This window comes from Blennius ocellaris (genome assembly GCF_963422515.1).
Source record: "Blennius ocellaris genome assembly, chromosome: 17".
NCBI classification, from domain to species: domain Eukaryota; kingdom Metazoa; phylum Chordata; class Actinopteri; order Blenniiformes; family Blenniidae; genus Blennius; species Blennius ocellaris.
In genome coordinates this window covers 15506667-15520945 of record NC_137666.1, presented here as the reverse complement: position 1 = coordinate 15520945, position 14279 = coordinate 15506667, and the positions used below count along the sequence as shown (strand labels likewise).

General features: G+C 46.3%; 1 protein-coding gene across 3 annotated transcripts in view; it reads right to left on the bottom strand.

The window, feature by feature from the left end:
* arid1b (AT-rich interactive domain 1B) overlaps positions 1–13718 on the bottom strand; it is a 227996-nt gene extending 214278 nt beyond the window's left edge. For all 3 annotated transcript variants that reach the window (XM_080512800.1, XM_080512801.1, XM_080512802.1), the window contains exon 1: positions 12117–13718. In XM_080512800.1, coding sequence (XP_080368926.1) covers positions 12117–13397 — 1281 coding nt within the window. In that variant the 5' untranslated portion in view covers positions 13398–13718. The remainder of the gene's footprint in view (positions 1–12116) is intronic.
* Positions 13719–14279: the final 561 nt, after the last annotated feature.

The following is a 14279-nucleotide window of genomic DNA, read 5'->3' as shown; positions in this document are numbered from 1 at the left end:
CTGTAAGTACAGTTTCAAATTCAAACACGGTTCTGAAAACTATTATTGATGCCACAGTTTGCTACTTTTCAAAAACCTTTCTTGTTTTTAAATGTTTGGATGCAAAACACATTAAGTAGCATGATTGGGTTGAAGCTGTATATAAATCCTGCTGCACATTTTAAATCCCCTAACTGCAGCTGCTTCTCTGCTTTACACAATAACACCACACTGTTCCATGACATCAATGAGAATCACAAAGGGTCACGCGCAAACGGAGAGACATTTCTATATATGCACCTAAATCTCCCCCACACGTGGCCCCGGCTCGCCTCTGCCCCCTCCGGAGTCCGGGTCAGGGTGCCCTCCAGAGCGCCTCGCCCCCTCCGCTCTTAATTACCACTAATTGGCCAGGCTCGTTTTTTTTTTCCCCCCCCTGCTATAATGGAACCATTCATCTTTACTACTTAATGAGTAGGCGCTGTAGTCACCAGCCAAGGTCACCCGCAACTACCATCCAAGAGACAAGAGACTTGGAAACAAGTGAGGAGAAAGAAGAAAAGCAGCAGAGTGATAGAAGAAGAAAAACAATACCCTGAATATGCACAAGTTTCCAAACATGACTCGGCTATTTGGATTCCAGCCAATGCATAATAAAGAATTTCTTTTTTTTTAAGTAAAAGACAAAAAAAGAATAAGTCTGCTAGCTGTGGGAGTCTGCTGTGTCCACTGAAAAACCACAACACACACAGGGAATTTCCACAGACAGACTAATTAAAATGCCCGCTATGCCAGTGAAAACAATGGCTGCCTGAAAAACAATGCTAAAAGCGTCGAGCAGAGCGGTCAAAAACTGAGCCGTAAAGATTCAAATTGTATTTTTCAAGATGCATAGAGAGCCCGCGCGCTGGCTTGTGCACACATAATTATCAAAACAATCACCCCGACTGTCAGCGCAGACTCCAGCCCCAGCGGGCGAGAGGGCAACATGTTTGTCGTCTCGACCACCATAAAACAGCTAATTAACGCCGAATGCTTTCAGTATTAGTCCGGCGGTCGCTTTGTTTTCATCCCTGTGATGATCCCACAGAAAGCACGTCAGTGCTGGAAAGACTGTTCCGACTGCTCCCTGAAAAATAGCCCTGCGGGGTGAGAGAGAGCGCTCGACGATAATGCCGACATATTCAGAAATCCCCACAAGAAGTGAATCCAGACGACGAAGTAGTAACAAAAGGAAAACTCTGCAGGTCTGCGATCGTCTCTGCTAAATGAGCTAATACAAAATCAAGTTTGCACACATTCAGGTCCTCTTTTACCAAGTTCCTGAGCAAAGTAGACACAAGAAAGAAGATCTCTCATCAAAAAGTCAGCTAGTAGATGTCGCGGTGAGCCAGCTGAGGAAAGGCTTTTCATCACAATAACAAGCATCTCTGTGAAAGGCTGAGCTAAGTCTGACAAGATGCGGCAATCAACCCACGTAAGCACTTTCAACATTACGTGTTGTACATTAACCTGTTCACATAAACTCCCCACAGCTTTCTGGACCGCAAGACCTGAATTCCATATTCATGAAGGCAGACATCAAGGGTAAGCTATTTGACGAGGTTGAGCATCATTTTCAAGATGGCTGCCGCCGTGTGATGGTGGGTATGACGATAAGCTCTCTAACTGGCCTGACATCTTAGGACAAGTTTGTTGTTTTAGTCTGTCATAGACATAAAGGCTGCTTATGTAAATGTAATGCAGCGCAATGTTTTTATAGTGGACATGCCCATGCTGCTTTCTACCCGACGATATTGTGATAAACGAGAAAACTACAGCACAGTTCCTGGGGAAAGAAGTCAAAGCTCCGAGGGCGAGCAAAAGCAGCATCCGATTTTACTCTTTGCTTGGCAACACATGTTTTTCAGAGTTTTAGCAACACGGCTGTTGTTGTTCCTCCGCTCGGCCTCATGCGGCGCAGCAGCAGTGTGAGCAGTCGTGTGCTCCTGCAGAGCCGTGGCGATCAGCCCTAGCACGGCCATGTCTGAAAACGGGACAGTCTTCGATGGATTATGCTAATGTGGTATTCCACGCTCCCTCTGGCATGTGTCTGACATTACAGTAACCTTTGCATGTTTAGCCAACAGTAACTATGGATGTTCATTGAGCTGGTGGGGGTTGGTTGGTGGTGGTGGTGGTGGTGGTGGGGGGGGGGGGGGGGGGTGCAGCTTCGTGCACACACTTCGAAACACAACAGGGCACGGGCGCACAAGGGGGCACAAGGGGGAGATTAACTGAACGCGGCGAACATCTGCTCCTGCGATCCGTATTGATATCCTATGGAGGAATTAACATCTTAAAGAAATAAGACATTTAGACTGGAAAATAAAGTTCACTGGTGTTGTCGATATGTAATCCAGTTCATCCGGTTTGTGTCGAGAGGAGTGGCTGGAATGCAGGCCACGCCGCATCTGAGCTAAAAGAAATCAGAGGATTTCTCGACACGATGAAAACCGCAGACATGTATGTGTGTGTGTGTGTGTGTGTGTGTGTGTGTGTGTGTGTGTGTGTGTGTGTGTGTGTGTGTGTGTGTGTGTGTGTGTGTGTGTGTGTGTGTGTGTGTGTGCTTCCCTAACTGTCAAGATCAGTATCTTTTGTCCAGCAGTGACCACGAGGGTGCTGTGATGACCGCGGTCACCAGCATGCACGTGCACGGACACGTGCACGCAGCTGGGAAGTTTGTTGGAGGAGTGACAGATGACGACAACATCTTGCGCAGAGGGTAAAACACAAAGAATAAGGGTGGATGTTTCAGTGTGCACGCTAACTTCTGTGAGGATTAGTGTAATATATGGTCACACGGTTGATCAATACATTTAGCTTTCATTATATATGTTCAGTTTAAAGAACTACCAACAAGATGTAATCTCACCGGTGGAAAGACGACCACTGACACTTAATTTCCTTGACACAGCAAACTCAGTCCCCTTAGATCTCACCGAAGCTCACGTACGCACGGAAACCTATACGTGTGCTTTAAACCGCGTAAATGTCATTGCTTTTTGTACTTCCATGAGTCCAATGCTTTGGAATAAGTGTTTGGCTTTCAATCCATCAGAAGGCACTGCTTTAAATCACTGTAAAGACGTCACTGTAAATGAGGTCTGTTCAGACGTTAGACACATCAAAGTTTCACGCAGTCGCTCCTCAAACATTTCCACAAAGTATTTGTTTCTGATCTCAACACTGCCACCCAATGGTTACAAGTGAAAGTGCAATGTTGGCCGTGTCCATTAGATTCCAGGAGACGGAAAACATTATGGACCAAAAGGAACGCAGCGTACAAATAGAAGGTATAGCGTGTATCTAACGTGGAACAAAAATGATCACAACCATATTAAAAATGTGGCAATGCTGTAGAAATACTTGACAATATAGCATTGTCTTTCCTTTGTAGATCAGAACTGAGATGTTTCCCAAAGAATAGTGATGGAATTTGGCGCATTTGGCCCGATTGTGTAAATCGGCGTGGTTCCCGACATGGACTTGGGACCCATCTGGAGTGCTGCTCCAAACCACAAAGGTGCTATGACGTTGTCAAAATGAGATTTACACATCAGAATAACCAGAAGGATTTAACTTGAAGGTTCTTGCATTTGGCTGTTGCTGGCAATGGCTGGTTTGTGGCGTCACTGTAATGTTTTGGTACTTGTGGAGATTGTAGATCCAGCCTGCAGCCTTTGACGTTGTAAACCTGTACTGCTCATTGTATTCACCTGCTATTTCACTTCCCTTTTCCGATGCTCACTCCAAACACATCTCTGTGGTTAATTGTTGCGATTGTGTTTCCTCATTGAAAGTGTTTATCATTCAGGCAGCAGGGCTCCATCTGATTGTCCAAATATATTGACATACAGGGTGTGAATGCAGACTGCATGTAAACAGTTTCTGCAGTTGCCTCAGTATTTATACCTATATTCCACATGCTGATATCGTAAAACCTGCAAATTTGCAACGCACCGTCCAGCACTAATCCAAACCTGACAACAATGAATGCCATTTCACCAAACTTCAACAATATATCGTGCCATTTCGCAATACTCCTGTAGTATTATGCATTTATGTAATACATTTTTAATGATATGGATGTTTGTTAGTTGTCAGATATGCAGTGTCAACACATGCAGTGTGTTGCACAGTTTGGAGAAACGCTCTTGGTTACCAACAGGAATGTTCAAGAAAGACAATATGAACCAGCCTTTTATTTTTTGGCCAAAACTATTTTGATCTTTATGCAATAATGTTGTGAAATCCAAACCTCCAAGAAATCTCTAAATATCTGAAAATAGTTATTACTTATACTGCCACAATTAACCTTTTTGCTGCTTATATATTAGTTTGAAATCACATTGTTTGCTTTGTGACCTAAATTAATCTCTGAGGGAATTTTTCACAATATATCTGGAACAACAGCTTTAAAGCTAAATGGCTAGAACCAAAACTAATTTTGTATTATACAGGATGTCTGTTATCATGCGACTCATTTTTAGGGGCGACAGTTGAGAAAGTAACTTTTTACAATGCAATTTGCCATTTCCTGCTATTTCTGAAATGCATTAAACTGCCTCGCCATTATTTTAAAGATTGATCACAAAATTAATATTTCTGATTGCAAAAATTAATAAAAGAGGCTTCTGGTAAGATCCTACATGGATTGTCAAAGCTGCACAACAGACTTGTATTGTGATATTCACATGCACAATATATCAACATGCGATCATTGTTTTCATGCATTCGTGATCTGCAAATTGTGATTTATCACGATTCATTTCTAAAAGTTTGGCGATTACCTACATATTTCTCATCAAATGACCAAGAAAGAGTGGCATTATCGATCAGAACAAGTCTAAAGGCACAAAGCCAATAACAATCTACTTAAGTGCTTGTATCCATCACACATCACACCGTCGCAATGCTAAACAACATTATGACATATTGCGACTTCAGGTGATATTGTGCAGCTCCAGTGGAAAACGTGCTTTCAGAAACGATCCCGGCATGAACTTTTTGCTTCTCGTGAATTGAAAGTCGTCGAGGGAGCAATCACTAATTGAAACTTCTTGATTCCACATTTTTAATCCAAACAGCTCAATTTGAAATGTCTCGAAACAGTGGCGCACAAAATGCAATTTGTGTTATCTGCAATTTATCTGACAGCTACAATATTATGACCACCTAATATTGTGATGATCCACGTAAGCTGCCGACAACAGCGCTGATCCATTGAGGCGTGAACTTACTCACCCGGTCAGACGCACTCAAACGGTTTTCTGCTTCGAACACATCGACTCAGAACAAAATGTTCACTTTGTGCTTCATGTATCTCCTCCACTCACAGGGGCTGTGATTAAGCGATAACCTGTGTCATCATGCTTTGCTGATTGGCGTATTCAAACTATAAAAATATGATTCGATTTTACTGCATTCTTTTTAGAGTGCGAGTTTGTGTCAGAAAATGATGGGGAGGGAGAAAAAAAAAAGCAGAATATGAGACTTGGAGAGAAAAAAATGCAAAGAAACAGACAAAACTCATTAACAGAAACGCTGTGCGCCGTCTGCGTCCCATCGGGTTTTTTTTTTTTTTTCCTTCTATTTTTGTCTCTCTGTGCTTCACAACGACAGACAGCACCGCGTTGGTGCTGTTTGGTTGCTGCTGCTTCTTAAAAAAAAAAAGAAAGAAAGAAAAACAGCTGAGCAAATGGTCCCACCATGTCAGTGCTGATTAGCATCAAGTCAAACCAAACGGGGAGACGTGTGAGAGGAGCACGTGGTCTACAGCTTTGATGTGTGACAGATCACGGCTATTATGATGATGATGATGATGATGATGGTAATGGTGATGATGATGATGATTACAATGATTTCCTCACAGGCTGGTGAGAGGATGATTGTGGCATGCACATCACACATGAAGTTATAAACGATCACACTTCTACAGTCAATATGAACACATTTTGCCTGAATAATACAGTAACTAAAACTATTACTTCCCATTGGATGTCTGAATGTTTTTGTAAGTAACATTATGAGCACGAGGGACCATGTCTGCCTGCTTTCTTTCTGGTCTGTCCCAAAAGCTGCAGCAAGAAAAACCGTCCCCTTAACACCGTACCAATCAGCTACAATTCAGATCGATTGATAGACACTGCACCTCTGTTTGTCTTAGCCAAGTAGCATTAGCATAGTTCAGCTGGATCCAGCATGCTAATTGTCATCAAGTGTGTGAGACATGAAATATTGACATGTAGATTATCAATTTGTTTACTGGCGCTGCCAATAAAGACAGTCAGGCAATGGCCGGAGAAATCAATGGACCGCTGTGACCCACACACGGACGTTTACATCACATCTACGGCCTCTCACCCAGAGTAGTAATCCTTATTTGACATCCAAACCTATCCAAGTGTTTCCAAATAATAGACTATTGTTAACAACAATCAGGATCCGTCCATGAGTAGAAGTATTGGTGACCGAGAGTGTTTATGAGAAAGACTAAACTCTTGCCTCAAGATAAAATGCAAATTAACGCTATGCACTGAGAATCATCTCAATTCCTTTTAAAATCAAAGGAAACTCCCCAGATAATCTGCCAATTATCCCCCCTCTCTCTTTTTGTTGAGCTCAAGTGCTGGACCATTACTTCTGTTTTACAGGGAATAGACACCGAGAGTTGGATCTTAATAGTGTCACGCTGACTTCAGGACTTTCATTCATTGTGGGCAATCACAAAACTGCTTCTATCCGGAGGTGGGAGGGTCAGCAGCAGCTGGGAGCAGCGTGTTGTTTCGCTGGAGAGTCCGCGGATCTGTTCGCTATTGTGTATAAATATTCGATAGGACGAGCTCGCTGTCTAAATACCTCTGAACTGACTGCGGGTCCCTGGGGAGACCTCGCTGGGGATGCAGAGGCAGATGAAAGAGGGAGAGGCTGTATTTAGAGAAAACACACAGAAAGGAGAGAGAGAGAGAGAGAGAGAGAGAGGGATATTCGAAAGTGAAAGCGGTGAGTAAAGAAGACCATCTGTTTGGAGAGGACGGAGTTATCAGGGATAGATTTCACAGCGAATACACCGAGGAAGAGGGGGGGGGGAGAAAGAAAGACAACCCCTCCCCTCTGTGATGTTGGGAGATGAGACGGGTCTTTTCATTCAGGATCTCCACATGGCTAATTAGCATATGTGAAGGTCAGGGTGGCGGGGGTGGTGGTGGTGGTGGGGTAGTTATTCAGGGTGCAACCACAGCACCATGAGACCTGGCACTTTGCCTCAACACACACACACACACACACACACACACACACACACACACACACACACACACACACACACACACACACACACACACACACACACACACACACACACACACACACACACACACACACACACACACACACACTCTCACACACACACACACACACACACACACACACACACACACACACACACACACACACACACGCACACGCACACAAGGTCTCTCACGCGCACTCCAAAAAGGAGAAAGCCAACATTTTTATGCGTGAGGTCAGCAGCTCATGAATACTCTCTTCCCGGCGTCGCTCACTGGGCTGAAGTGGGGTGAGGTCCCACGGGGAGAGGATTTTAAGTGTGCTGACATTTGCCAGAGTTCACGTACCGACTCTCTCCCTCTCTGTGTAATCTCGGCCAGGCCCATTCCTCAGAAGTCAGCAGCCCTCCATGTGACTCACTTCCAATATCGCCAACATCTCTCCATCTCCGGCCCCGGAGTGCTCTCCACCGGGCTCCAGTCACACAGCAGCTAAATCTACACGTGCACATTCAAGTCGACACGCGAAATAATGCAGAACAAACACAAATGTACGGTCCTGTGGTTTTCTCTGATCGCTGCGTTCATCTGGAACACAGAGATGGGAACATAAAAAGAAAGGCAACTCTGCTTTGCAGTGCCTAACCCACACCAGGCCTGCGATAAATCCTGCAAAAAAAAAAATTAAAATAAAAAAATAATTAAAAAACAGAAAGCTCAAATCCAAAAGACCTTGGATTATCTCGTCCACGAGGAGAAGCCAAGTTCCCCCACATGTACAATTAACTTCCTTTCCCCCCCAAAAACTGCTTTGGTTTTGATTTTCCTGCTTCCCCCATGACAGCGGCAGTTGGGATAAGACAGAGCTGAGAAACAGCTGACACAAAATCAACACTCGCTCACTGCAATTAAATCCTCTCTTCAGGGCGTTTACACACCAACCTTTGACTTCAGAGAGCCGGCTGTGAATGCATAGCGAGGCCAGACGGGAAAAAAAAAAAAAAAAAAAGAAAAGAATAAATATGACTTCATAGGCAGGCTAATAATATGCAGGCTGATGTCCAGTGATGCAACTGGACAGCTTTTTTTTTTTACTTTCTTTAAAACAAATTTGTAATATTTTTCAAAATCAGAATTAATTGGCATTTTGCGGAAACCACATGCAGACCAGGGATAACCCCAGTCTGCCAATTACCTAAGCAGGCTCTGCGTTTCATCCCAGGAAGATGAAAAACGCTGCGCGGGCCCTTATCGGACGCAACAGAGCAAATTAAAATTTTCACTCTGGTGTTGCTAATCAGCGGCGCGCTGGCTGGCCAAGACAGAGATGTAAACAAAACAACATAAACAAACGGCTGACAGGAGGGGAGCAGAGAGCAGGGGATGGAGAGAGGAGAAGAGAGGCGGTGCTTGGACTGGGTAGTGCTGACTGAAGGGCTTTAGCTCACGCCAACACACACTCAAGGACACACACATACACATATACAAACAAGAGGATCTCCAAGCACACCCAGGAAGAAAATGAAGAGCCCCCCCCCCCCCCCCCAAACACACATACCTGAGTCCATTTCCTGACCAGACCCCATGGGCTGTCCGTCTGATGCAGAACGTGTACCATAAATTAAATTCCAGCAGCCACAGTCGGGCCCATCACTATGCGCGAGGCTCCCTGAGATAGCCGCATAATACAAAGTGACATTGATGCATTGCTCCCATTATAAAGTCTTTGTTCGTATCACACTAATAATTCATAAGAGAGAAATGTAAACAGTATGCACTGGAGAGCAGTGCGAGCAGGGATCATTTCAAGGTAAGCACATTACCAAGGATGGGACTGGGTCTAGTCTTTGAAATGAAGAAGTACCCAGCTTTGATTTCATCCCTTAAAAATAAATAAATAAAACAGCATCAGCAAGCAAAAAAAAAAAATACAACAACAGACATACACGAAAAAAGAGAATGCAATGAGCATAATAGTGATAAATTAGTGGAAACCGTATCCATTCATTTTTGTTTTATTAGGTCGGATTTTAAAAGAGTTGCTGCTGCAATTATCCGAGCGACAACACTCTATTTCCAACGTACCAGACCCTCATTATTATCAACTAATTACTTTCATTGTTTGGCGTGTGTGTTCTGATTAGTGGATAACAGACGGCTGCTTGCTACATATAGAGGGAGACAGAAAATGTTTCATTTATGATGTAAACCTAAATAAGTCATTAACATTGCACGTGTGCTGGTGCTCTGCTGTGGAAGCAAGGAAGACAAAAAAAAAAAAAAAAACTAAACACCAAGACCAAGAAATGACTCGTATTCACGCGCAGGCAAACATCTAGACGGAAGGTCATAAAGAGAACATCTCCGTTGTCGCTTCAATCACACACCAACACACACACACTAACACACACACACACACCGGGGTGATTTGAAAAAGTGGGACAATGTCTTTCTTATGGGAGAGCAGGTTCAATACACGCCTCATCTCATGCATCTCCGAGGAACACACACACACAAATACACAACAAGCAGCAGTGGGGCTCTGCCTTCATTCTTGTGAGTGGCCAGGAAAAGGAGTGTGTGTGTGCAAGTGTGTTGGTGTGTGTGTGTGTCTGTGTGTGGGGGGGGGGTACAGGCAGTGTAAATGAGGTGCACTCGTTTCGTTCGCAGCTTGCTCCTGAAGAGAGGCAGTGGGGAGGGAAATTGAATTTGAAAGAGGGGAAACTGTGCCAACAGGTGACAGAGGCGCGCTTCGACCAAACGCACTCTGAAGTGAAGCGCAGTCATATCACGGGGCCAATTTGGAGGCAGTATTATGCACTACACCGCTCGCCTCTTTCACACAGCCTGTCAGTGCACAGGAGAGGAGAGCGGTGCTGCTGCCGCCGCCGCCGCTCCACATATGAATTAAACATAGGGCTTTTGTAGCGTGAATATACCGCTGCTGAAATGCTGGTAGAGTCAAGAAAATTACAAAGAAGCACATGCACTTGCTCCTAAAGTGGAAAACTGCAAAATGGGGGAAAAGTACAGCTTTAAATGTTAAATGTGAGACTTGTTTAGTGGCACAGATTGTTGGAATTACGAGCTGTGAAAAACCTGATATGTATAAAGTCGATGAAAGCGATCACAACTTTGCGTTTGGGCGGTGGGAGTCGCACAAATAACTATTGTGCGAAGAAGTTACATTGTTGTATTTCTCGTTTTATCAGTGCATAATCAGCTACAATCGATACTACGGCAAACCCTCCCACGCTTAAAACATTTGCTTCATTTCCTCCACATCCGACACAAATTCCCCTTGATTGAAACAATGTAGGCAATTGAACTTCTCTTTGTCTTTCCGACAGGCGGATAGGAGAAGCTGCGCTCAGCCACCTTGCCCTCCAGTCGTCCAGATGTGCCATCCAGCAGTGCGCATAATTTAATGCATCAAAAACAGCCGCAAGAATAATGGACTCTTCCTCTGAAACACCGCAAATGTTTTGGCCCCCGAGTTTCTGGACTGGCACCTACTCCCGTCTGTGGAAATGCTGCAGGACAGAGTGTGGATGTTGTGTAAATCCACACACATGGAGGAATATTTGAGTAATTAGTTACACACAGAAGTGCCTTATAAGGAAGCCATTTGAACCCCAGTTGCAGCACCAGCGAAAGTCAGCTTCAGGGGTGACCGTGGTAAACGTGGATATCAACAAGATCCTTCGGGAAACAGGAGATACAATTATACATGCACTGTAATAATGTTCTAATAGTGCATCAACGCAAATGAAGAGGTTTCTTTTATTATTATGTTTTAGCCAACTGCAACAAAACCTGATAATGTATTCAAACATAAAAAGTGACTCAACTGGGGGGAAAAATAAAATAAAACATGAGGATGAGGATGAATATCAGGAGCCCGCTAACCTTCATAAAAGTTCAATTGCTACGATGGAAGGCCTTCAGTTCTAGAGTATTCCCATGAGCAGTGAATGCAGCATCACTTCAGCGCCATGGTCAAACATCCCTGCAAGAGTCTTCCGTTTGTGTGTGCGCGCGTGTTTTTTCTTTTTTTTTCTTTCTTTCTTTCTTGAACGCAGTCTGCCCAGCGGGGCCACGGGGAGCCAATCAGATGGCAGACTGGGTGTCAGCCGTGAGCTTGGAGCTTTAAGCCAGTTTTACCTCCACTATTCAAATCCCGAGCTGAGCTGCACGAGAATAAACGCGGCGCGCGGAGACGCGCTCCGGAGCGCACCGGCTCAAGGACGAGCGAGCCTCTCGCGTCCGCAGTGTCCGTTACCTTAACAGCTCCAAGGCGGCATCGGCGGTGATACGTGAAATAAAACAACACTTTATTGTTAACTGCGAGTGTTGCTGTGCGTGTCTCGTTCAGATATTCGACTTTGTTTGACGCACGCCTCGAAAACACCGCGTCCTCCAAACAGGGCGTTTCGCAACGTGTCTGACACCACGTCGGCAGAGAGGTGAAGCCGCGGACCACAGCTGACTTGATTCGCACAAACACACCAAAAAAACAACAACGGATAATTAGGTACTGAATTGTTTTAGCTTCTAACGCGAACACTGAATTAATGACGTGTTATTAAAAAAAAAAACTCGCCACGATTATAATTATTTTCGGTTTTTCTCACTTTTACACATTGGGTTTTTCCAATAACAAGTTAGAATTATGTACACAAACAGTGCGAATGGTTTTTTTTCGGGGGGGGGGCTGTTTGTTTTTTGGATTCCCTGTATACACAGTGCACCGCAGAGCTGAGAACGTCAAGTTGCCTGACGCACGCATGAAGTTTCCAAACTCACCTGCGTCCTGCCGAGGCCTTGCCCTCCGTTGCCCGGGTTCATTGAATGTGGATGGTTCCTCTGCTGCGATCCCCAGTGCGCCGAAGCGGCTCCATACTGGGGCCCCACGTCCTTCCCCAGGCCCAATCCGCCCTGCTGCTGGGCTGAGGGGCCGCTGTAGTCTTGATAGGCCCCACCATAACCCCGCATCATGGGGCTGGGGGACGTGAGCAGCTGGTTGAGGGTCGGCGTGGCCCCTGATGGATGATGCTGCGGCTGCTGCTGCTGCGGCTGCTGCTGGCTTTGTCCCGGGAACCTCTGAAAGCCACCCGAGGCAGATCCCAGGGGTGACTTGCCGTGACTTGTTGAGGAGTTGCTGCCCATCATCATGTTCCCAGGCTGCCGGCACCCGGAGGGGCCCATCATCCCGTAGGACCCGCCGCCGTAGCCCGCCCGGTACGCCGGGTACTGGTTGTACTGGCTGTTGTGGTACCCGGCTTCGTGGGAGTTCTCCAGGCTGTTGTGCGCCGAGGAGTGCGTTATCCCCACCCCACTGCTTTGTTGCTGCTGCCCGCCATGTTGCTCATAACAGGGCCTCGGAGTGTAATAGTTGTTGTTAAACTCGGAGTTGTTTGGCGGCCCCAAGTTGGAGTGATCGTACCTGGCGCTCATCATCCTCTCGGAGGGTTTACAGGTGAGCTCCCCCTCACCTTTCCCCGGCATGTGCTGCTGCTGTGGCTCCTCCTGTCCCCCCAACAGGTTCTCTTTTCCTCCGTGGTGCTGGTGGTCCATACTTCTGTCCCCCCGGGGCACCTGGCCGTTGTTATTGGTGGTGCTGTTACTTTGGATCTGTCGCTGCTGATGTGGCGCAAACTGGCCGAATTGCTGCGGCGGCGGCTGCTGCTGCTGCTGCTGCTGCGGCGGCGGCGGCGGCAGAGACTGAGGGGGATCTCCGCTCCCCGCACATTTCAGCTTGTGGTTCGCGATCAAACCCGTTTCCATCGAGGAAGTGGTTGAATTAGTCGACGCCGAGGCGGACGCGAGGTTATTCCCAGCCTTGTCGTGTCCGTCCGGCGCGTTGTGAGTCGTGGAAGTTGAATGGACCATGCTGAGCTCGCTCCGGCGGTGATGGTCTGCATTATTCAGAGTCCCATCTCCGGCACCCAGCATCGGTCCACCTCGCTGTACGGTCCCTCCTCCTCCTCCGGATTTCCCCGAATTGAGCTCCGGACCCAAACCGCTGGATAATTTCTTGTTTTTACTGTTCGTTCTGGTCGGAGCTGATGCCACTTGCGCAGCCATGGTCACTCCAACATCTCAGCGCGCAGTGACAGCAAAGCCCCGACCAGCCTTGCGCGCAGAAAATAACACAAGAGGAGGAAAAACACACACACACACACACACAGAGAGACAGACACACACACAAGCTGGGAGGTGAAAGCTAAATTCAGTGGAAAACCAAGCTGTATTTCTGTTCGCTTGGAATGGCGCGTCAACGAGGCTTCATGTTGAAAGTTTCTCTGCCAGGTTTAAACGAAACTTTTTCTTCCCCCCTCCGCCTCTCCTCCATCCCGGTTCTCAGTAATATGAAGCAGCGTCTCCCGGAGCCCTTGTGGCCCAGCATGGCATGAGAGAGAGCGGGCTCTACCAGCTTATCCACCTCCAGGGCTCCGGCGCGCCTCGCTAGTAAAATCCGGACTGGAGTAGCGAGCCATTACGCACAGGGTATGTTGTATTTTCACCACGTTTCACAAGACTTCTCGGGCTGATTTCACAACACACACCACAAATCTACCAAGCAGTACAGTCTGGCGTCGAATACGCATTTCCCTATTCGCATTACAACGTACACAATTCCAATGACCGCGCGTCAGACGATCAAAACATGACGCCTCCCTTTGATGTCATGTGCCTTGTGTTTTTCCAACAGACGGGACACATGCGATATGTCAAAATTACGCACACGGTTTGCCTCTCGACTCCACACAAAATGAAATACTTAAAGCAAGAAGACGTTAAGTTTGCCCGTGCGAGTTTGTGCGCCACGATCCAGTTCTGATTTTCCGCCTCCCCACCCCCTCTGTCCCTCAGCTCAAGCCAGTTCTCTCTGCAGCTCTGACAGCAGTCGGACACGCAACCGCAAGCGGTGCGCAATAATGTTGCCATCAGAATAAAGAATGTAAC